At 41.5% G+C, this 26361-nt stretch overlaps 1 protein-coding gene and 1 long non-coding RNA gene across 2 annotated transcripts in view; one reads left to right on the top strand and one right to left on the bottom strand.

The window, feature by feature from the left end:
* LOC137056424 (uncharacterized) overlaps positions 1–26361 on the bottom strand; it is a 161362-nt gene that overhangs the window by 109286 nt on the left and 25715 nt on the right. The window contains exons 3-4 of the long non-coding RNA XR_010900339.1: positions 3899–4098; positions 2828–2939 (exon numbers count right to left, since the gene is read on the bottom strand). This is a non-coding gene — a long non-coding RNA (uncharacterized lncRNA). The remainder of the gene's footprint in view (positions 1–2827; positions 2940–3898; positions 4099–26361) is intronic.
* LOC137056417 (zinc finger protein 503-like) lies at positions 8042–11898 on the top strand. Its single transcript, XM_067430505.1, has 2 exons — positions 8042–8478; positions 10193–11898. The coding sequence occupies exons 1-2, from the start codon at positions 8221–8223 to the stop codon at positions 11435–11437; spliced, it is 1503 nt and encodes a 500-aa protein (XP_067286606.1). The 5' UTR covers positions 8042–8220; the 3' UTR covers positions 11438–11898.

The following is a 26361-nucleotide window of genomic DNA, read 5'->3' as shown; positions in this document are numbered from 1 at the left end:
TTAAAACAACTCAACCACTGGGTTAAAACAACTCAACCACTGGGTTAAAACAACTCAACCATTGGGTTAAAACAACTCAACCACTGGGTTAAAACAACCCAACCACTGGGTTAAAACAACTCAACCACTGGGTTAAAACAACTCAACCACTGGGTTAAAACAACTCAATTGTTGGGTCGGTGCATTTTCAACCCAACTTGGGTTGTTTTTAACCCAGCATTTTTTAGAGTGTATGAATCTTTAAATAAATAAAAATCAGTGTATATTAGACATACGGTTTTTGAAAGTCATGCGGGTTTGAAGACAGTTTTCATTATTGCCTGAACTTCTCCTTTAAGCTTGAGTCTTAAAGTCTGAGCAGACAGGATCCATTACCCGCAAGGTGAGCTGCCAGCCTGCCGACGTGCTCTACGGCTGAAAATGACTTTGAGGAGACGTGCTTTTGACTGCAGCATTCATCTCCATAGCAGGTGTGTCTCAGGTGCTCCTCAGTTTAAAGAAGGCGTGTGTGATAACGTGCCCGTCCCTCCCTCCATCACACTCCTCTCCTTCATTTCTCTGGCGGCGTTAACCCGATCAGGCCCTAAGCAACGTCTCAAACTCTCAAGTCAGTCTGAGAGGTGTGACTACAGACAGAAGAAGAGGGTTTGGTGACGTCTCCTTTTTAAGGGTGTCTTATTAATTAGTTAAAGCTGTGGGCCTCAGAGACTCGTCAGAATATGAGGGGATTACAGACGGACATCCACATTATCAGCAGGTGCGTCCAAAAACTGCCAGACTTTAGTTATGCCTTCGAATACATCTGACGACTCTGGCAATCTGCACTAACACCGGAACGAATTCTTGCAACGTATGCAGCCCAGCGCCCCAACGTCTGCCATATTATTGTCATAAGCACATTTTTTGAAACATTCTCATGTTCTGAAGGCCCTTCACTCCTACTAATAGTCTTATGAGGATCATTAGGCACAAAGTTTCTTCAAGGCAAGTCAGTCCAGTTTGAGGCCATCCAGAACAGACAATTGTAATATGTCGTCAGCTGGACGGTCGGCTCGTGTACTGTCGAGTTGTTCATGAGAACGGTTTGTGTTTTGTGATCGCTATAACTCTAATCTGGTCATAATTGTAATATGTCGTTAGTTGGACTGTCGGCTCGTGTATTATCGAGTTGTTCATGAGAACGGTTTGTGTTTTTATGATGGAAGGAGTGACTTTTTCATTGAATATTCGACCTGGATTAGTTACACACAGATTCTGCCATAGCCGTTGCCTGGGTTGCGTATGTGTGGGGCGGAGCTATCACAATAGGGCCGAGACCCTTTTTGGGGGTAGGGGCCAGGGGCGGAGCCAGGCGATGTAAACATTCGGGGTTTAGCCCAAACCTAGGGGGGTCCGGGGGCATACTCCCCCGGGAAGATTTTTTTCCCATTTACTTCAGCTAAATGCACTATTTTCCAGGCTGTTTGAGATAATAGAATGCCAAAAATCTATATAATATCTGGGAAAATTATATGTTACTTTTAAAAAATTCAGCCAGTAGAGCCTACAACCTGTTTGGTATTTAACTGTTCTCCAGCTGTAGTGAATCCAAAACACCAAAAATGTTAAGGATGACTCATTTTAACCCCTGGCAAATAAAAAAGGCAACCATTATCTGACTATGTTTAAGTTAGCCTGCATAGGTGAAATTAGGATTTGGTGTAAACATCATTATTAATCTTTAGAGTTCAGTTTGGTTTACTTTGTGCATAGCTGACAAATTTGCTACATCAGAATCAGATGTTGTTTTTCGCGGTTGGTTAGTTCTTCAAAGGAAATGCCCATATTTGGATTAGACAGCGCTGTGTGTGAGACTGAGAGCTTTATAATGATACCAGGCATGACATGTTTCTGTGAATGGAGACGGCACGGGAGCTCGCGTTAGAGTAACTTTGGATGATTTCAGGTAGAAATCTAAAGGCGCACGGTGACCAAATATAATGAAATAACCACCTTAAATGTGTAATGTTGCTTTTTTTTTATTTTGACATGAAAGCTTACATGTTAAGGGAGTAAACTGGCCCAAAATCTCAAAATTGACTATGTTTTCACCTGTCGTGTCTCGCCTTAATAAGTAAAACCTAACGTTAACTCTAGCTAGCCAGCAATACAGTCATGTAACTCAAGTGTTACAACAGCGGATTCACAAACCTGTAACACTTTCGTCTGACGCAGAATCTCTCTCTGGCATAAAAAAAATGTGTAGTGTCCATATTAACTATAGTTAACTACGACGCCGGTGAAATACAAAAGCCCGCGCCAATCCCTGATGACAACGACGAAGAAGAAGATGTATATTCTTCTTCATTTTTTATTGGCTGTTGGCATTGGCAAACAAGATGAGTGATGTGCGACTCATTGCCGACTGCCACACACATGGTAATAGAGCTTTTGTTTCATTTTTTGCCGCTCCAGTCTGTAAGACTGAGAGGAAATGAAACAAAATTAAAAAAAATTTTTTTTTACTAAAAGATTCGGGGCTTTTGACAAAACATTCGGGGCTTAAGCCCAATTAGCCACCCCCCCGCTCCGCCCCTGGTAGGGGCGTGTTTGTTTTGGTGATTTGAAATATCAACAATGGTTACCAGATATCACTTATCCCACCTTTAAATACGTATATGAATTTTTTGCAGGGTTGACTGACTTGAAGACTTTTGCAGATCTAATAACCTGCATGGCCTGTCAAGTCAATCCGCAACAACTACGTCTAAACCAAACTAATCTAACAAGCACCTGCGCACAATGGAAATCAGCAGACATTAAAGTGAGATGTTCCATGCCGACTGACCTTTGCATCTGCTGAGAGCCGCTCTGAAGGATTCTGTCCAATAACGGCGAGAGATGACAGCAGGCATGTGACAAGGTTAAAACTCCTCTTAAGAGCTCCGGCCTCTTGACAGCTTGGGAAAGGAGGTATAAAATGACAGCTTAGAAGCCTTGAATGCATCCTTTTACCAGTCTAATCCTGTCTGTCTGTCAGAGCTAATGGTTCAGTCTGTCGATCGGTGCCAGTATTACAGCCCGTCACTCTTCACGAATGACAAGGGCTGTTAAATGCCTGAAATTATACCGCAAACCTCCCAAAAAAAAGTATTTGTACACTCGTGTGACACTTAAACATGTGTGAATGTCATTGCATTAGATAACAAAATCAGCTGTCTGGGCGATATGGAACAAAAAATATATCTTGATATCTTTACAGGAAAAATATCCTCCCAAAAACTACCGCAAAAACAAATATGCCAAATACCACAAAGTCTTTTTTTTATTTGTATTGAAGTGCAAAGAGGCAGTTCATGCAGGAACAACGTGCTTTAGCGATATTTAACAACAACAAAAAATCCCTGAATAATTTAAAATAAAGGAAGAAATAATACATATGGCCTTCTTTTCATTAAAAAAAACTCAAGGTAGGCAGTGCATATAGGATCAAAGTGTTTCTGCCACATTTAAGATAAAACAAATCCCTGATTACATAAATAATAATAATTTAACTGTAAAATAAAAGAAATAATACATATTGCCTTCTTTTCATTCATATTTCTTGCTTTCAAAAGATGAATCAAAGACTCACATTTAAAGTAAACAGTAAGCATTTTGCAGAAAGATGGGGGCATGACAGATATAAATAAACAGGGCACTTCGGCCCAAAAAAAAAAATATATATAAACAATATTTCGATATATACGATATGTCAAAATCCATATCGTGTTTTAAAAATATCCCGATATATTTTAAATATCGCCCACCTCTAAAGTGTCCAAACACTTTTTGGGGTTTGTGTTATCATTACAGGCATTTAACAGACCGTGTATATTTAATTTATTATATAATATATATCATTTAATATGTATTGTACCCTATCGAGGAGGCCAATGAGAGGAAGAGAGCTGGAACAATGGGTGGCGAGCGGTATGAGTCCACTGAGGTGGGGTGAAGAGCGTTTGCTGGTCTCTCTGCAGGGCCTGTAATATCCTGGGCATCACAGGGGCCCGTAAGTGAAGGGCCATCAGGGAGGTCAGGGAGGTCACGGAGTCAGCAGAAGTTGCCTCGAGGTGGCTGTGGAGAAGGAGAGGAGGACCACGATGATGCTTGAAAGACCCGAAACACTCTGTGACCTTAAAAACTCAGTATTTAATTTTTTTAAATAATTTTTCTTGTGTGTTTTAAATTTGTATTTAATAAAATAAATTGTATATTATAATATTATATATGAAGATTAAAATAGAATTATTATATTATTACAGACAGACAGACAGACAGACAGATAGACAGATAGATAGATAGATAGATAGATAGATAGATAGATAGATAGATAGATAGATAGATAGATAGATAGATAGATAGATAGATAGATAGATAGATAGATAGATAGAATTAGACCGAGTCGGTGGGCGGGGCTACTGAATTAGACCGAGTCGGTGGGCGGTGCTACTGAATTAGACCGAGTCGGTGGGCGGGGCTACTGAATTAGACGATTCGGTGGGCGGGGCTCCTGAATTAGCCCGAGTCGGTGGGCGGGGCTACTGAATTAGACGATTCGGTGGGCGGGGCTACTGACTTAGACCGAGTCAGTGGGTGGGGCTACTGAATTAGACGAGTTGGTGGGCGGGGCTACTGAATTAGATGATTCGGTGGGCGGGGCTACTGAATTAGACCGAGTCAGTGGGTGGGGCTACTGAATTAGAGGAGTCGGTGGGCGGTGCTACTGAATTAGACGAGTCGGTGGGCGGTGCTAATGAATTAAAATGAGTCGGTGGGCGGGGCTACTGAATTAGACAAGTCGGTGGGCGGGGCTACTGAATTAGATGTGCTTATTATTTTGTAGAGGCGTGTTTCGTTGCTCTACGACGTAATAAAGCACACAATCGTTTTTTGAGCCTGGTGTCTATAAATGCTTTTCTTTGACTAACAAGAAAGTTTTTAGCTCTGAAACTTACAGGATATTCGTATATTACCATAAACTTTCATATATCAAAAGCTCAAGGGAAAGTTGATTTCTCAGTTCATCACCCCTTTAATATTAACCCGACCCTTAACACGAGAATGCCTGCATGTATTCAGGTTAGTATTACAGTAAAAGATGAGCAGGTTGGTGTTTTCTCCCCTTGTTTGTGTGCAGGTTTGTTTATTGCGCCGCTGCTCGACCGCACACCACCCAGGGAAACCAGCACAGCATATGTTTGCTCGTGCTCCGCGGTGGTTAATGGCATTTTCTCTTTCTTTACTAGCCCATCAGGTCCTGCTCGATGCGTCTCTGGCGTAGATTAATGAGCAGAAGATAATGAGCAGAGCTTCAGATGATCCTGCTGTACCACATCAACATCTCTCCTGAGCTCGCTGTTCCCAATAAAAGCAATGCGCTCCATTACTGGCCTTATCTGTTCCTAACTGATGCTCCTCTCTCAACCGGCACACAAGGGGTTTTGGTTTTGCTTGTTTTGCATTCAGATACTTAATTTATCTGCATCCAGATATACATTATTAAGTTAATAGTATAATTGAGTACAGCTAAAACTAATTTCCATGATGGTGAGTTTTTATAACACAAAGCATGCAACTGTTAACACACTCACGAGCCTCCAAACCTTGCCCAGGCCTACAAAAATAGTTTTCCCCAGTAAGTTGTAAACTTAAAATGCATGTCCAAAGAAACTGCAAAATGTATTAAATATCTGAATATTAATATTCTTAGTATCTCTATAGGTTCTGATGGAATATTGTTATGGGATCTAAACAAAAAAAAATGCAGCAAATATTTATTATTTTATTGATTAATAATATTAGTAGCAGTAATATTTTATATCCCGCAGATCAAGTTTAAGGCTCATTGAAAAAAATATAAATAATTAAATATTAAACTGATATAATTTACTAAACTCCAGAGTTACATTTATAAAACAAATGAACAGCTTTTGCTTTAATAAAACATTGTATGTTTGGCACGGTTTAGTCCTACAGGCTGTAGTGTGTAATTATATTTGCATGCGTGGAGTTTTCCATAAATATGCCAGAGGGATGTGAAATATCGAGGAGGCGTTCAAAACTTTCTACTTAAATGTGGTGAAATATGGCCCGTCTGAAATGTGTTCCCATTACGGAATAACGCCCGTGTGCTGGGCGTCATCCATCACCCGCACAATAAAGGGGGAGTTTCTGGCCCTAATAACTCACGGGCAGAACCGAGAGCTGACAGCCGCCGCCGAACACAGCAACCACCCCTCATCCATCACATCTGCCGCTCATCCATCAGAGCACGGCTTGACCGGCACAGAGAGGATTCATTAATAACAATCAACACTGGATTAGTAAACAGTTAAAGATAGATAGATAGATAGATAGATAGATAGATAGATAGATAGATAGATAGATAGATAGATAGATAGATAGATAGATAGATAGATAGATAGATAGATAGATAGATAGATAGATAGATAGATAGATAGATAGATAGATAGATAGATAGATAGATAGATAGATAGATAGATAGATAGATAGATAGATAGATAGATAGATAGATAGATAGATAGACAGACAGACAGACAGACAGACAGACAGACAGACAGACAGACAGACAGACAGACAGACAGACAGACAGACAGACAGACAGACAGACAGATAGATAGATATAGATATAGATAGATCCATGTCTTTATGGGCCGACGCTTTGTGCACTGGAGCGCAGTCATGTTGGGACAGGAAGGGGCCGTCCCCAAACTCTTCCCACAAAGTTGGGAGCATGAAATTGCCCAAAATGTCTTGGTATGCTGAAGTATTAAGAGTTCCTTTCACTGGAAGTAAGGGGCCAAACATAATCCCTGAAAAACAACCCCACACTATAATCCCCCATCCACCAAACTTTACACTCAGCACAATGCAGTCAGGCAAGTCCCGTTCTCCTGGCAACCGGCAAACCCAGACGCGTCCATGGGATCGTCAGATGTGATTGGTCACTCAGAGAACACGTCTCACTGCTCTAGAGTCCAGTGGCGGCTGCTTTACTCCACTGCATCCCACGCTTTGCATTGCTCTTGGTGATGTAAGGCTTGGATGAGCTGCTCGGCCATGGAAACCCATTCCATGAAGCTCTCTACGCTGTTCTTGAGCTCATCTGAAGGCCACAGAAGTTTGGAGGTCTGGAGCTTTTGACTCTGCAGAAAGTTGATGACTTCTGCGCACTGTGACCCTCAGCATGTGCTGACCCCACTCTTTGATTGTATGTGGCCTGAGTTGCTCTCTGAGTTACTTTGTTATAATCCAACAGTTGAGCGTGGAATATTTAGTAGTGAGGAAATTTCAGGAATGGCCTTATTGCACAGGTGGCAACCTATCACGGCCCCACGCTTGAGTTCACTGAGCTCCTGAGAGCGACCCATTCTTTCACTAATGTGTGTAGAAGCGTCTGCAGGCCTAGTGCTTGATTTACACACCTGTGGCCATGAAGAGATTGAACACCTGAACTCAGTCATTTGGAGGGGCGGCCCAATACTTTTGGCAAGGTGGATGGATGGATGGATGGATGGATAGATAGCTCTCCGCAATACCATATTTTAGCAATTTAATCACCAGATTTGACATTTATGGTTACTTCTCTAATTAATTTTATACACTTTGGGTTTATGGTTTTTGGAAATATTTGTTAGACGTGTCATCAGAGTGTAATGTTCTTTATTGGGGCCGGTTCAGCATTCTCTGCATTACTGAAGCGTGTGGTTTATCACTGCAGACATATCCAATATCAGCCTGAGATGACCTGAAGTCATCCATCACTCATGTTACTAATCACAGCAGAGATATTAATAAACCTGGTGCTCTTTTTTACTATTCACATCAAAAGAACAGAGCCTATAAATTATAAAAGAATAAATGTGTTTTTACCTCCTCAACATGGCCAAAACAAACGCCCACAGCGGTGACGTCACACATCCTTTAGAGCTGTCAATCACCTGACGAAGCGATGTGATTGGCCGGCGGTGACGGCTTTAATCTCGGGTGCGCGAGGTGTGTGTGAGCACAGCTCAGTGTGAGTGCGCGACGCGGACGATAAGATGCGCTCCGAACTCTCTCTGCTACATTTGCCCAGCAAGAACCTTTAAGGATTATATTGCGTTTTGCTTTTCATAACATTTGGACACGTTTGTTTGTCGTCTTGGGAGATACTTTTGGTCCATCTACAGATGCATGTCCAGATTACGCAGAGAGAAGTGGGACATGATCACACTGCCGACGGAGTCTGCCGTGTTTAGAGTGGTTGATCTCGTGTGGGACTCGAACCGAAACCTTCACCCTTTCCCGCACTCACTTCCTCCCGCGGACCCGTTGCGCCAGGCGAGCCGCTTGCCCGTGAAAGTGTTGAAAATGCTGAGCGCGCGCTCCGGACACATCCTGCACCCGGACTATCTGCAGCCGTTACCGTCCACCCCTGTCAGCCCCATCGAGGTAAAACTGACAGTTTGCGACACGAAACAACACCTTTGTTCATTTTTATTCACTTCAGACTTCATTTTAAACTCTTAATCTACTGAACGTGCAGCCGTTCGCTTAGAAAATACACTAATATTTTCCTTATAGGTTATAATTAACCCTTTAAACCTACCAGCCTACTACGCAGTGCTAAAACCATTTTTTCTCTCCATAAAATACTCCGATTATAAATTGAATGTACTTTTAACAACGTTTATATGGCAACTCAAAAAATAGAAACAAAACTTATTTACCAGATGTTATAATAAACAATTATTATAACACTGCATAAAGGGTTATTCATTAAAAAAATCCGATTATAAATTGAATTTATTTTTGATAATGTTCATTTGGCAACTCAAAAAAAAAAAACCGGAAAAAAAACACTTTTATTTACCGGATGTTATAATTAACCCCTTATACTACGCATTGTTAAAAAAAAAAAAATACATATTTTGTAATAAAATAATCCGATTATAATAAATGGAATTATTATTTTTTTTAAAACGTTTATATTGCAAATAAAACAACTTTTCTTAAAAGCCTTAATTTATCGTTAAATTACTTTAATAAATACATTTTTGAACTCTTACAATCTTAAAATAAGTGAATAATTATAATTGAATCGTGACTATTAATATTTTAAGTGCAACATTAGATATTGTTTATACGCATAAATAATTAGTTTATTTATTTATTTAGCATATACCAGCAGCAATGGCTATAGTAATGTCAATCAACAGTATTTCAATAAAAAAAATAATGATTAGAGTATCAGTTCAATACACTGTTTACAATAATTTATCAAACAATCACTCAATACACACACACACACACACACACACATATATATATATATATATATATATATATATATATATATATATATATATATATATATATATATATATATATATATATATATATATATATATATATATATATTCACTAGATTATAAATATAATCTTTCAATGCAATATATGCTAGAAATCCTAAAATTATTCCGGGAGAAACCCTTTATTAACCCTTAAAAATCCATTAATATATTTTTGAATAAAAACGTTGTCTAATATAATTTAAAGACAGACAGACTATTAAAATATGCTTTACACTCAATACATTCTTATGCAAATCTCAAACAGTTTTCTCTTCCATAAATAATTAGACTTTAACACATCAGCATTTCTAAAATTGCATCATCGTCACCATAAAACAATTCTATGCAATTTCTTTAAAACAACGTTGCCATGTGAACATTTATCAAAGATGCATAAATACTGGAGAGTGAAAAAAGATGATGTTTTTTTCCCTATTTATGCTTCGTTTTTAGTCAATTTGATCAAAAATGTGGCCTCATGGTTTCCTTATGCCTTCTAATGCATTTTTTCCTTCAGCTCTATAAAGGGAAGAAAAACAATACATTGCCATATGGACACAGGTTTTATTGCGTGAACAGAGGGATATAATAAACCCTCTTGACGTTTGATTTAATGTCTCTGCAGCATTTTAGATTTAAGAGAGGCTCGAGTCACGCTCAAAGGCTTTACGGTCTCACAACGTGAATCTAAACACTAAACACAGCTTAGAAAATATCACTCATTCAGTAAATGCACATTTATGTGGAAAGCACTGATGTTTTCTGTATATGCAGGTGTTATCTTATACTTAAAACTGTTTATTTTTTTACAGTTGGATGCCAAGAAGAGTCCACTCGCCCTCCTTGCACAAACATGCTCCCAAATCGGGAAGTCAGATCCCCCGTCCTCGGCAAAACTCTCGGCGGTCGCCTCGGATAAGGACTGCAAATCCAGCCCATTAAAGATCAGCGACATCGGAGCCGAGGACAAGTCTTGTTTTAAGCCCTACGCCAAATCATCCGAGAGAAAGGACACGGGTGGAGATAAATCTGGTTTCCGTGTGCCGAGCGCCGCCTGCCGGCCCATCACGCCGCGGACGGGCAGCCCGAGCTCCTGCAGCTCCGTCTCTCCACAGCCCGGACGGACGGAGTCCGTGGAAAATAAAACCGGGAAAAAGGACACGGATGCATGTAAAAGCGCCACTCCGGATGCATCCGGAAGAACTGAGAGTAGCGAGGCGAGCAAACCGGATGCGGGATCTGACGGCGCTCCCACATCCTCGTCCGTTATCGGGTCGGGACTCGTGGCGCCGGTTTCGCCTTACAGACCCGGACACACAGTCTTCCCAATCTCTCCTGCCGGACTAGCCTATCCCGGAGCTTACACCGGCTATCCTCAGCCCTTTCTGTCGCACGCCGTGTCTCTAGACCCGAGCAAAGCCGGCACCGGGAATCAGCTGATTAACGCTCAGCTATCCGGTGCTCTTAATGGTAAGGCGGGGTCCAGTCCCCTCGCCGGAGCCTCTCCGCCATCCATCATATCCAGCAGCCTGTGCCGAGACCCGTTCTGCCTGAGCTACCACTGCGCCAGCCATCTATCATCCAACAGCTCGCACGACAGCAAATCTGGATACCAGCTGATGTATCCCAGCCCGTCTCTGCACCCGCCCTCGTTCCCCGGACACCCGTTATACCCGTACGGCTTCATGCTCACCAACGAGTCCCAACAGCAGCACATCTGCAACTGGGTTTCGGCAAACGGGCCCTGCGATAAACGCTTCTCCACCTCGGAGGAGCTTCTGACCCATTTGAGAACTCACACGGCATTTGCGGAGAAGTTCGTTTCGGGATACCCGAATGCTTTAACCCAGATTTGCCACATACCCGGAGCCCCGCTGGCCCTCAGGACCCCACATCACACGTTTGGGCTCGGTGCGCGGTATCACCCGTACGCCAAAAGCCCGTTAACAACCGGGCCGCCGGTTCCGGTGCCCACAGCCACGGGCCCGTTTTACTCACCGTACGCCCTGTACGGACAGAGACTGATGACCACTGCGCCTGGCCTCGGATATCAGTGAGGACATGATTTTTGTATGTTTTCGTTCACCTCAGGACTAGTGGACCATTATTTATTAAAGTTAGCTTTAAAGCGAATGAAATAAAAACATTTCAACAAGACTCATATGGCTTTATTTAAACTGTTATATACACACGACTCTCGACTGAAGCCACGCCACACTGTGTAACGCCTCATAGCCAAAATTTGCATGTTTATTTCTAAATTTACTTGAATACTTATATTTTGACGTTTGTGGGGGAGAAATGTTTTTACTGTGAAACTCAGGGAAAACGACAGCAATTAAAGAATAACTCAGTCTGTGCACTAGTTTATTTGTCTATCTGACTTTTCCTCGCCGAATCTACAGCACTGGTTTATTTAAACACTAAAAACAAGATGTTAAATGTTGAGTTTGGCTCCATTTCTGACCGGTCAACAATTGCAACCTTCAATAATAATAATAAACCCCAGGTTTATATATATATATATATATGAACATTAAAAAAAAACAAATACATGTCACAAACATCAATCCTAATTCTCAAAAATGTATCTATATTCTAAATTCAAAAATGTATTTGATTTGTGTGTGTTTCATATTAAAACAATTCTGTTTTATTTCCCATAACATGTTACATTTATGAGCCTTGCTTTTGTTAACGATTTAACAAAAAATCCGGTCATGAAGAACAAGTCTAAGATCTATAATCGGTATACATGTATTATATAAATTAAATTATTAATTGATAAAACATTTAAAATGAATCAATAATGTGGTAAAAAGGGCTTTATCAAAGCTTTTACAGAATATGGTTACATGATAATATCATAGCTATTGGTATATAAGTAATAATATACTATGTCAGAATATTAGATGTTTCAATTTTATTAGATATTTTTTCTTTAAATAATATTAGTTAGTCAGAAATATTCATATAAACACTACAGTTCAAGGACATTCAATTAAGAATATAAAATAGCGTATTAATGTATTCAGGGTTCATGAACTACTGCTGTGTTGATAAACAGATGGTTTGTTTTTGACATTATAAAAGATATATATTAGTTTTCCTGCTGAAAATAATAAAATCCATCATTTAATTTCATCAAACGGTTCCTCCAACATTCAATCTGTCTGAAAATCAGAAGAAATGACAGATTTATTCAGTGCTTTATAATCAATAATTCATGGACAATCACAGGTTAGTGTTCATCATGGAGGAAAAACATCTCAATAATAAAGCAAACAAACTCTTGACTGAACAATTAATAATTCAGAATAATTTATTTGCGTAACGCCTTCAAATCTCTGATAAACACATCAAACGTTTGGACACATTCACTCGTACAAATATAAAAGTTATCAGAATTACACATTATTAGTTCACATATTATTATTCAATAGTGGCCAAAAGAGATGTCCGGCCTAGAAAAATTAACATCTCACCCTTTATTTAAATATGAAAAATGTGTTTTTGTATGCGTGTGTAGTTTTGCAGAGATTGTTTTATTTGTGATAACACAATGAAACATGCCAAATTATGACATAATTTTTGGCTAGACTGTCAAACAAAATCATTATGAACACATCATTATGCAAAAACAGAAGAACCAATGAAATATTAATAACTGATTATGTTGTTATAGTTAAGTGTTTGCCTTTTCCTGTCAACTTCTTGTTTTTCTATGCAATTTTGAATAGTAAAATAAAACCTGTAATAATTTTGCCAGATAAATACCAAGTTTAGTGTTTTGTTCTTCCCTCATAATTAAGATATTTAAAAAATATATATTTTCCTAATGTTTTGAGGGTTTAATAAAACTTACAGGGTCATTAAAAACACTTTTGGCCACTAATGTACTACTATTATGAAATTATACATATAAAGTGGACACAGCATTGCAATTCATATTCAGGCAAATCACGTTTATATATATATATATATATATATATATATATATATATATATATATATATATATATATATATATATATATATATATATATATGCATGCTTAATAAAATGTTGGTTGTTTATTATAATAAGGCTGGTATAAAACATTTCGCCTTCGCTCTAAAATTGTTTAAATTAAAAGGTTTGTTATTTTAGAAGTTGAAATGTCAGCCTTTTTTTCACAATATATATTGAAGCAAATTAAACGAGACATATGCAAGAAATCTTCCTTTCATTGGAAAAGGCACAAAAAGGCTAAAATGAGTCTATAAATTGCATACATGGGGATTTTTTTGCCCCACCGCATTTTGTTTTTGTGCATTTTTGCAATTTTTTGGCTCAAATATGTGCATTGCCATGTGTACTGCGGCGTGCAAACTTAAAACACAGTTCCTTTAAATATTCATCATGACAGCCTCCAGGAGACACTGGACGACATGCATTTAAAACAGCGTGTTTGAGTTACAGACCAAACCCACAGATTTCAGCTCCAAACACGCCAGCAGTCGGACTCTTTTAGACTCCTGCTGATCCGAAGTGAAGACGTGACCACGACTGACCACACACTCATATATTAATAACACAAAACAATAATCGCTCGTCTGCTTCAGCCCGTCTGAGCCGGCGGACGATGAATCTGAACACATTGACCAGCAGCTGTCGGCTGTTTGTCCCGTCTGTGTTCTGCTCAAAACACGAGTCATTACGTTTTTGTCTTGTTTTCCAGTATATCCTCCTTAAAGGGTGTGTTCACCCAAAAATGCTAATTCTGTCATTAATTCCTCTCCCTCCTGTGGTTGGACAGCCGTCAGACCTTCATCCTCATCTTCAGACACAGATGAAGATATTAGTGTTGAAATCCGATGGCTCAGAAAGGCCTTCATTGACACCAATGTCATTTCCTCTCTCAAGACCCATAAAGGCACTAAAGACGTCGTTACAAAGCCCATCTCACTACAGCGGCTCTACAATCATTTATGAAGACACCAGATTTGTTTTTGAGCGCAAAAAAACGAAATAACTTATATAGTGACGGCCGATTTCAAAACAAAGATTCAAACCGTTATGAATCAGTGAATGGATTCAGGATTCGGATCGAAATCACGTGACTTTGGCGATCCGAATCATGAATCGATTCACTGATTCATAACAGTTCAAAACTTTGTTTTGAAATCGGCCATCACTATATAAGTCATTATTTAGGGTTTTTTCTTGCGCACAAAAACTATTCCCGTCGCTTCCTAAAATGATTGTAGAGCTGCTGTAGTGAGATGAGCTCTGTAACGACGTCTTTAGTGCCTTTATGGGTTTGAGAGAGGAAATGACATTGGTGTCAATGAAGGCCTTTCTGAGCCATCGGATTTCAACACTACACTCTAAAAAATGCTGGGTTAAAAACAACCCAAGTTGGGTTGAAAATGCACCGACCCAACAATTGGGTTGTTTTAACCCAATGGTTGAGTTGTTCTTACCCAGCAATTGGGTTGTCTTAAGCAACATTTAACCCAACCACTGGGTTAAAACAACTCAACCACTGGGTTAAAACAACTCAACCACTGGGTTGAAACAACTCAACCATTGGGTTAAAACAACTCAACCACTGGGTTAAAACAACTCAACCACTGGGTTAAAACAACTCAACCACTGGGTTAAAACAACCCAACCACTGGGTTAAAACAACTCAACCACTGGGTTAAAACAACTCAACCACTGGGTTGAAACAACTCAACCATTGGGTTAAAACAACTCAATTGTTGGGTCGGTGCATTTTCAACCCAACTTGGGTTGTTTTTAACCGAGCATTTTTTAGAGTGTAATATCTTCATCTGTGTGTGAAGATGAACAGAGGTCTGACGGCTGTCCAACCACATGAGTGTGAGGAATTAATGACAGAATTATCATTTTTGGGTGAACTAACCCTTTAAATATAGTTTTAAAAAAGCCAAGGAATCAAACAAAAAAAGATTTGTCTTTCTTATTAGTTATTAGATTAAACAGGGTTGCATAACCCTGTTGCATAAACTACTTAGACTAGTCTTAAAAGTAAGTCATCACATTTGTTTCTTTAAGACTGGTCCCTTTTTTTTTTTTAATCAGTTACATAAAAAAGTATTTTGGTTCAATTTGAATTAGAAAAGTAAGACTGATTACATTTGGACTAATTGCTAGTTGGACAAATTAGTGCTTAAGACACAGTCTTAACATAGTGTTCTACATTTATGCAACTAGCCCCAGAAGTGCAACTTTGGACATATGGTGGCGCTAGAGGGATTGAGGTATAGACTCCAAAATTGCTGTGAGGTTTATTTAGACTGTCCTGTGCACCAAATTTCAGCAATTTCCAGCAAGCATTTCCTCATTCTTCCCTCGGGTCATTTTGACCCGAAACTCATAAAAAAATAATAATAATTGAGAGTTCATCGGAGAGGTGGTCCAAGACCCTAGGACCTTTTTCGCACTTGAACCACAAATACAGAAACAAAAATTGACTGGATTCGAGGAGTTTTGTGGTTGAAAAGTAAAAAAGTAACAAATCCTTTCCTCACGGGTCAATTTGACCCCTTTAGGAATGAATGATGTGAGGAATGCTTCAGTACTAGCCTAGAAATCTAGACGCCCCCTAGCGGCAGCAAATCTAATCTGCCGCGAGTGTCGTCTAGCAACTCTCAATACCCTTCTGAGCTGTAAACGCCAAACTCTGGTCGGGCCAATCACATCGTGTATAGAGTCGGTGGGCGGGGCTTCACATAATGACGGCCAAGTTGCGTTTGCGTGCTTCTAGTAAACACAGAAACTGGCGAACGGCGGTCTTTCGAATCCGCTTTGACCGCGACTCTGGAAGACTTGGAGTTAAGCTTTTCTCTGAGAAAAGAACAAAGAACGGTACTGAAGTCATTCTTAAAAAGGGAAGATGTGTTCAGAGTTTTGCGGACCGGATACGGCGAATGTTTAATCTGTCAGCGAGCTCTGCTTCACCTTCGTTGCTCTGGTTGGTTGTAGCGCTATCCTATCGCGTGCAGAGGGAGTTTGAAAGACGACCGTTTATCCGCCCCTCAGATTGAGCTGTCAATGGTGAGTTTCCAGACCAAACATCTTGATGTGGGTCTGGCTTGTCAGGCTACTTCAGTACACAAAATGCTCAAAATTGAAAAAGCTAAAACTTAACGAAAAATATAATGTCTGCATGTGTCTCTGAATGCATACTGAAGAGAAATGACTTTAGGACCCAGTGAAGCAGCTCATGCGCTTTATATAGAGCTATTTTTTTACACAAGAGGTCGACCAATGTGGGATATTTTGAGCTGATTTGAGCTGGTTATGCATGTATTTAAGAGTTACTGTGAATTTAAGTTAAATGAATGTGAAAAATGTGCTTTATTTCGTATTATTTAGTAATAATATCTGGTTATTTAAAAGGTAAATTAAATTTAAATTACTTTTTTTTTTTTTTAAAGCATGAAAAATATTATATATAGGGCTTTGGGTCATTTTGACCCGTGAGGGAAAGATTGGTTCCAGAATACGAAGGAAGGATGAGAGTTAAGTTTATTATTCCCTAAAACCCTACTAAATGTTGTTAGATTTATTAAAGAATTAGATTTACAGCTAGAAAATAACCTTAAAATCTTCCATTTGACCTTGTTTTACGGATGTTTAGATCATTTCATTGGAAAACGAGAGAAAGATACTGATGCAGATGAGTTGTGTATGGCGTAAATCACCCAGCATACACAAACAGACACAACTAAACCCTCACAGACATCAGAGGAGTGAAAGTCTGTCATCCATTAATAATCTTGTCGTCAACACAAACAGCATAGATTCTACACAGATGATCGTTCACTCTGACGGCGTGTTTATAGAGTCATTACAGCTGCGCTTCTGTCTGCTACACACACACACACACACACACACACACACACACACACGCTGTTGCTAAGGTGTTCTGTGCAATAAAAAAAAGGTTCCCTTTTAAAAAAGGTGGGAGTTTTACATTGACGCCATAGGTTTCTCTTTGCTTTCGGTTCTTAAAGGGATAGTTCACGCAAAAATTAGCCAATGATTTACTCACCCTTAAGCCATCCTAGGTGTTTATGACATTCTTCTTTCAGCTGAACACAATCTGAGTTATTTAAAAAATATAAAGAGTTATTTTAAAAATATAAAAGCTATAAAAGCTTCCAAGCTTCATAATGGGAGTGAATGGATGATGAGATTTTGAAGGCCAAAAAGCGCAAAAGTGTATCAGTGGCTTCCAGTAATGGCGAGTCTAGTTCTGGCAGACACATGACGGGTGACCTCTGACCTGACGCAATGATTGACCTCTGACCTGGCACATGACGAGTTGACTCTTGACCCAAAACCTGACGAGTGACCTCTGACCTGGCACATGACGAGTTAACTCGACCCAAAACCTGACGAGTGACCTCTGACCCGGCACATGACGAGTGACCTCTGACCCGGCACATGACGAGTGACCTCTGACCCGGCACATAACGAGTGACCTCTGACCCGGCACATGATGAGTGACCTCTGACCCGGCATATGACGAGTGACCTCTGACCCAGCACATGACGAGTGATCTTTGACCCGGCACATGACGAGTGACCTCTGACCCGGTGCATGACGAGTGATCTCTGACCCGATGCATGGCGTAGGATGTAGGAGTAGCGTAAGCTCAGGCGAGAGTAGACGACCTCTGACCCGGTGCATGACGAGTGACCTCTGACCCGATGCATGGCGTAGGATGTAGGAGTAGCGTAAACTCAGGCGAGAGTAGACGACCTCTGACCCGGTGCATGACGAGTGACCTCTGACCCGATGCATGGCGTAGGATGTAGGAGTAGCGTAAGCTCAGGCGAGAGTAGACGACCTCTGACCCGGTGCATGACGAGTGACCTCTGACCCGATGCATGGCGTAGGATGTAGGAGTAGCGTAAGCTCAGGCGAGAGTAAACGACCTCTGACCCGGCGCATGACGAGTGATCTCTGACCCGATGCATGGCGTAGGCTGTAGGAGTAGCGTAAGCTCAGGCGAGAGTAGACGACCTCTGACCCGGTGCATGACGAGTGATCTCTGACCCGATGCATGGCGTAGGATGTAGGAGTAGCGTAAGCTCAGGCGAGAGTAGACGACCTCTGACCCGGTGCATGACGAGTGACCTCTGACCCGATGCATGGCGTAGGATGTAGGAGTAGCGTAAGCTCAGGCGAGAGTAAACGACCTCTGACCCGGCGCATGACGAGTGATCTCTGACCCGATGCATGGCGTAGGCTGTAGGAGTAGCGTAAGCTCAGGCGAGAGTAGACGACCTCTGACCCGGTGCATGACGAGTGATCTCTGACCCGATGCATGGCGTAGGATGTAGGAGTAGCGTAAGCTCAGGCGAGAGTAGACGACCTCTGACCCGGTGCTTGACGAGTGACCTCTGACCCGATGCATGACGTAGGATGTAGGAGTAGCGTAAGCTCAGGCGAGAGTAGACGACCTCTGACCCGGTGCATGACGAGTGATCTCTGACCCGATGCATGGCGTAGGATGTAGGAGTAGCGTAAGCTCAGGCGAGAGTAGACGACCTCTGACCTGGTGCATGACGAGTGAACTCTGACCCGATGCATGGCGTAGGATGTAGGAGTAGCGTAAGCTCAGGCGAGAGTAGACGACCTCTGACCCGGTGCATGACGAGTGATCTCTGACCCGATGCATGGCGTAGGATGTAGGAGTAGCGTAAGCTCAGGCGAGAGTAGACGACCTCTGACCCGGTGCATGACGAGTGACCTCTGACCCGATGCATGACGTAGGATGTAGGAGTAGCGTAAGCTCAGGCGAGAGTAGACGACCTCTGACCCGGCGCCTGACGAGTGACCTCTGACCCGATGCATGGCGTAGGATGTAGGAGTAGCGTAAGCTCAGGCGAGAGTAGACGACCTCTGACCCGGCGCATGACGAGTGACCTCTGACCCGATGCATGACGTAGGATGTAGGAGTAGCGTAAGCTCAGGCAAGTGTAAACGACCTCTGACCCGGTGCATGACGAGTGACCTCTGACCCAATGCATGGCATAGGATGTAGGAGTAGCGTAAGCTCAGGCGAGAGTAGACGGACCCGGTGCATGACGAGTGACCTCTGACCCGATGCATGGCGTAGGATGTAGGAGTAGCGTAAGCTCAGGCGAGAGTAGACGACCTCTGACCCGGTGCATGACGAGTGACCTCTGACCCGATGCATGGCGTAGGATGTAGGAGTAGCGTAAGCTCAGGCGAGAGTAGACGACCTCTGACCCGGTGCATGACGAGTGACCTCTGACCCGATGCATGGCGTAGGATGTAGGAGTAGCGTAAGCTCAGGCGAGAGTAGACGACCTCTGACCTGGTGCATGACGAGTGACCTCTGACCCGATGCATGGCGTAGGATGTAGGAGTAGCGTAAGCTCAGGCGAGAGTAGACGACCTCTGACCCGGTGCATGACGAGTGACCTCTGGCCCGATGCATGGCGTAGGCTGTAGGAGTAGCGTAAGCTCAGGCGAGAGTAGACGACCTCTGACCCGGTGCATGACGAGTGACCTCTGACCCGATGCATGGCGTAGGATGTAGGAGTAGCGTAAGCTCAGGCGAGAGTAGACGACCTCTGACCCGGTGCATGACGAGTGACCTCTGACCCGATGCATGGCGTAGGATGTAGGAGTAGCGTAAGCTCAGGCGAGAGTAGACGACCTCTGACCCGGTGCATGACAAGTGACCTCTGACCCGATGCATGGCGTAGGATGTAGGAGTAGCGTAAGCTCAGGCGAGAGTAGACGACCTCTGACCCGGTGCATGACGAGTGACCTCTGACCCGATGCATGGCGTAGGATGTAGGAGTAGCGTAAGCTCAGGCGAGAGTAGACGACCTCTGACCCGGTGCATGACAAGTGACCTCTGACCCGATGCATGACGTAGGATGTAGGAGTAGCGTAAGCTCAGGCGAGAGTAGACGACCTCTGATGATGGGTCAGAGTTAAAATTTTTGGATGAACTAACACTTTTACGAATCTAGAAGAAACTTTTTCTGCTTTAAACAACCTTTGGTCCAATGGAACGTTCCCATGGATGTTATGAGGAGGAACTGCGGCTTTACCGAGCTCAGCGGCTCTGGACGAGCTGTGATATAAACTAAACGCTATTGGCTGTTTTAAAAGGGGGAGGAGCTGTTTGATAAGCCCCGCCCCCTGTCTTGTTTCAGTGGACATCAACACACTGAATGATGCTGCGCTTTTCAAGGCACTTCAGTGGGACTTCGTCAGGTGAAAACTGAAAAATCGCACAGCTGATCTGAAGTATAATTCATGTCTGCAGCACAAACGCCGCAGGACGAGTAGCGCACACGCTTTATATTAAAGCATCAGATGTTGTGTTGAAACCTAACATGAAATATGAGCAATAGTAATAACAGTGAAGCCTGACTGATCAGAACAGCCTGGAAAGACTTTCGGGTAAAGCGGGAAAACGTGCAAAGTCACACAGTTGTTTTAAAGCCACTGAGCTCAGGTGATTAATGACGGAGTCTGTGAGACTGAAAATTAGCCACAGATTGGATACAAATACACTGTACATCGCAAACACACACACACACACACACACTAAAACACGTGCACACATGGAAACTCTTACCTCTAAACACATGTGCAGTAAGTAAGATAAATGAAGTCTCAACAAGCACTCCACAAACACATGCAGGCCTCCACCACAGACACACACCGTAATTTCCAGAGTATTTAAATGCAGCGAGTCGTGCCAGCGCCGCGGATGTTCGTGCTTCGGCTCCAAACTGCAGTCCAAACTCTCCCCGCTGAGGTGTTTAAATCAGGTCTGGCTTCGACTCTCAAAGAGTTTCTCAGGGCTGTTTTCCACAGGCCCTCCAAAGACAGCACAGCAGTCGGCCGCTGTAATATTTCACTCTCAGGGAAAAGCTCTGGAGAAACAGATGTCCGTTCTCGAGCTCAGACTGATGCGCTGTCTTTCTGAAACGGTTGCATGTGTGTGTGTGTGTGTGTGTGTGTGTGTGTGTGTGTGTGTGAGACCTGGTAATCCCTACGTTATGGGGACAAAATGTCCCCACAAAGATGGCAATATCTGAAATCCTTGTCCTTGTGGGGACATTTTTAGGTCCCCATGAGGAAAACATCTTATAAATCACACAGGAGGAGTTTTTTTGAGAAAGTAAAAATGCAGAAAGTTTCCTGTGATGGGTAGGTTTAGGGGCAGTGTGTGTGTGATGGGTAGGTTTAGGGGCAGGGGCAGTGTGTGTGTGTGTGTGATGGGTAGGTTTAGGGGCAGGGGCAGTGTGTGTGTGTGTGTGATGGGTAGGTTTAGGGGCAGGGGCAGTGTGTGTGTGTGTGTGATGGGTAGGTTTAGGGGGAGGGGCAGTGTGTGTGTGTGTGTGTGATGGGTAGGTTTAGGGGCAGGGGCAGTGTGTGTGTGTGTGTGATGGGTAGGTTTAGGGGCAGGGGCAGTGTGTGTGTGTGTGTGTGTGTGTGATGGGTAGGTTTAGGGGCAGGGGCAGTGTGTGTGTGTGTGTGTGTGTGATGGGTAGGTTTAGGGGCAGGGGCAGTGTGTGTGTGTGTGTGATGGGTAGGTTTAGGGGCAGGGGCAGTGTGTGTGTGTGTGTGATGGGTAGATTTAGGGGCAGGGGCAGTGTGTGTGTGTGTGTGTGTGTGATGGGTAGGTTTAGGGGCAGGGGCAGTGTGTGTGTGTGTGTGTGATGGGTAGGTTTAGGGGCAGGGGCAGTGTGTGTGTGTGTGTGTGTGTGTGTGTGTGTGATGGGTAGGTTTAGGGGCAGGGGCAGTGTAGGGGGATAGGATGTCGTTTGTACAATATGAAATCCATTACGCCTATGGAAAGTCCCCATAAAACATGGAAACACGACGTGTGTGTGTGTTTGTGTCCTACCAGAACACTCGACACATTCCTCTCAGACTAAATGCAATGATTTCATAACTCATTACACTTAATCGCAGATCCATTTTTCAAGTCAACATCATAGCAAAACTATGATCACAAAAAAGCTTTTTTTTTTGCATTATCAAAAATGCACTAAAATTGTGAATATATAGTAAAGTGTCATTTATTTTTGTGATCAAAGCTGAATTTATCATCATTACTCCAGTCTTCAGTGTCACATGATCCTTCACTAATCATTCTCATATGAGGATCTGATGATCAACACACAGTTAGAATTATTATCAGTGTTGAAAACAGAAGTTACTGCTTCACACACGCTCACACACACACACACACACACACACACACACACACACACACACACTCGCTCACACACTGGATCACACTCACCCGCTCACTCATTCAATCACACACACTCTCACTCAGACACACATACAATCAATCACTCATTCGCTCGCTCACACTCTCACACTCAATCACACACACTCTCACTCAGACACACACACACAATCAATCACACGTTCTCACACATTCACACTCGCTCACACACACACACACGCACATGCTCACTCGCTCACTCACTCAATCATACACACTCTCACTCAGACACGCATACAATCAATCACTCATTCGCTCGCTCACACTCTCACACACACTCTCACTCAGACACACACACACACAATCAATCAATCACACGTTCTCACACATTCACACTCGCTCACACACACTCTCTCACACACTCACTCACTCACTCAATCATACACACTCTCACTCAGACACACACACAATCAATCACTCACACTCGCTCACACACACTCGCTCACACACACATTCACTTGCTCACTAACTCAGTCACTCAATCACTCACACACACACCCACACACTCACTGCTTTCACACACACACCCGCGCACACACTCTCACTCATACACACACACTCGCTCACTCAGTCACTCAACCACACACACACTTGTTTGCACAAACACACACTTACTCGCTCACTCACTCAATCACTCGCTCACACACACACACACACACACACACACACACACACACACACACACACACACACACACACACACACACACACACACACACACCGCACACTCACTTTCACACACGCTCACTCATACACACACACTCGCTCACTCACTCACTCAACCACACACACACTTGTTTGCACAAACACACACACACACACGAGCTCTCTCACACACACTTGCTCGCTCACTCACACGCACCCACACACTCACTTTCACACACTCTCACTCGCTCACTCAACCACACACACACACACACACACACACACACACACACACACACTTGTTTACACAAACACACACACTCTCTTAAAGAAATCTTAGAGAACATCCATCAGGACTATTATAAACCCGGTTCCTGAAGTCTTCCAGGTTTTGTGTACAAATGTTCCGTTGCTATGGCGCTCAATATACCATTGTAAACACGGCCCTTTCTGAGGAACACGGAGATATCAGAAACTGCAAACATGTGAAACTTCAGGACACGAGCCGCGAGCCTTCATCTGAGCTCAGTAACACGCCAGAGACGCCGCATGAATCTCCTGCAGCAGCGCTATCCATAAACACAAAATATGGCATCATAAAAACAAATATAGCAGAGCGGTGCCTTATCTGACCTCTGCTCTGAATAGCACAAATATTGTTTGAGGGGCGAAATGGCTCATTTATGAACATCATCATCATCTGAGACGCTTCCATCAAAACCTCAGACATGCTGGAACTCACGTAAAGCATTTCAGGAGATCTGGCCGACGGGGGATTTTACAGCTCATACTTGTACACATAATTCAAGAATATAATATTATTATTAGTTCAGCAAGCTACAAACATAAAAAAAATCAAAGGCAAAGTTTTTGATAAAAAAGGCCAAAACTCCAGCAATTTCACTAATTAACTAGAAAAAATAAAATGTATAGTAAAGGTGAAATAATAAATATTAGAAAATAATCAATATCAGATTCAGATGAAGACTAACTGAAATAAAATAGTATTTAAATACCAAAAATAACCCCAAATTATTATTACCAAAATGTCAAAATGATTGAAATTATGAAAAAAATTGTCTCAAAATTATGTCATACTAATTTGAATATGACAAAAAAAGTAAAATTTATGGCATATTTAATCAAAATTATGACATACTGAGTTGAAATTAACTTAAGTTATAATTATGAGATAAAAAGTCAAAATTATGTCATACTAATTTGAAATTATGACAAATCAAAATTATAAGATACACAAGTTGAAATGATGACTTACTGAGTTGAAACTGACTAAAGTCATAATTATGAGATAAAAAGTCAAAATTATGTCATACTAAATCGAAGTTATAGCATAAATCATAATGATGACACTTATAAATACTTATCACTTAATTAAAATGATGACAAAATAGTCAAAATTATGAGATAAGTCAAAAAAATGACATACTAAATCGAAGTTATAGCATAAGTCATAATTATGATGCTAAATTGAAAATATGACAAAAAGTCACAATGATGACAAATCATAATTATGAGATAAAAAGTCAAAATAATTACTCACCAAGACAGAATTATGACATACTAAATTGAAATTATGAAAAAAATAGTTTGTCAATAGTATGCCAATTATGTTATCAATTTTGACCTTTTAGGTTACAATTACGACGGTAATACATTTCGACTAAGTCAGGGGTTTCAAACTGGGCTCCGGGGTCCCCCAGGGGTCCTCCAGAAGTGGTCGCCAGAAAAGTTCAGAGAATAAAAAGACAGAGCAATAATGGATAAAGTCTACTCTAAATGTTTCCCTCATTTCTTGTTGTATACATACTTTCCAGAACTGAACACGTTTGCTTTGCATCGTTCTAGTGAGTTTTTCTCACTATACACTCTAAAAAATGCTGGGTTGTTTAAACCAGGGGTTTTCAAACTGGGGTCCGGGGACCCCTAGGGGTCCTCCAGAAGCTTCTAAGGGGTCCCCAGAAAATTTCAGGGAATAAAAAGACAAAGGAAAAATGCTTTTATTTTCTAAACATTTCTCTCCTTTCTTGCCATATACATACTTTCCAGAATTGTATATGTTTGTCTTGTACCTTTTATAGTGAGTTTTTCTCCCTTTATCTCCCTCACTGGGGCTGTAAGGCAGAATTCCTAACGTAGTATGAAAGCTTGTTTACATGCATTTATTGTAAAAGATTTGACACAAATAATTTTTAATTGAAAATGTTCTTCAGGTTTATACATCCAACATTTAATATAGCCCGTTTAAGTTTGGAAACAATATGCTGTATTTATAATGTCACACTTTCTATGACTTCCTTTTTTTTCATAAAGAAAAATGTAGAGATAGATTTTTAGGAAGGGGGTCCCTCATAAAGGTTTATCATAATTGGGGGTCCTTGGCATCATAAAGTTTGAAAACCCCTGGTTTAAACCCAATGCTGGGTCAAATATGGAATAACCCAGCAATTGGGTTGATTTAACCCAGCGATTGGGTTGTTTTAACCCTGTGGTTGGGTTTAATATTTGCTTAAGACAACCCAATCGCTGGGTTAGTCCATATTTGACCCAACACTGGGTTGTTTTTACCCAGATTTTTTTAGAGTGTAGCCCCTATATCTCGCTCACTGCGGTTGTACGAGCGTAAACTGCTTACATACATTTACTGTGAAATTTGCTTATACAAATAATTTTTAATTGAAAATGTTTTTCAGGTTTATACATCCAATATTAAGAATAGCCAATTTAAGTTGGGAAACAATATGTTGTAATTATAAATGTCACACTTACTATTTATCTAACAGTTCAAATGTTTTTTTTTCATAGAAGGATTTTAGGAAGGGGGTCCCTCATAAACGTTCATCATATTTGGGGTCCTTATCGTCATAAAGTTTGAAAACCCCTGGACTTAGTAGATCATAATTTTGACTTCTTATCCTTATAACTTACTTTTGACTTTTGTCACAATATTTACTTTTTTTTTTTTACACAATATAAATTTTTTCCTCATCTTTTTGACATAGCATG

The sequence above is a fragment of the Pseudorasbora parva genome, chromosome 21, assembly GCF_024679245.1.
Source record: "Pseudorasbora parva isolate DD20220531a chromosome 21, ASM2467924v1, whole genome shotgun sequence".
Taxonomy (NCBI): Eukaryota; Metazoa; Chordata; class Actinopteri; order Cypriniformes; family Gobionidae; genus Pseudorasbora; species Pseudorasbora parva.
This window is presented reverse-complemented; position numbering and strand designations above follow the sequence as displayed.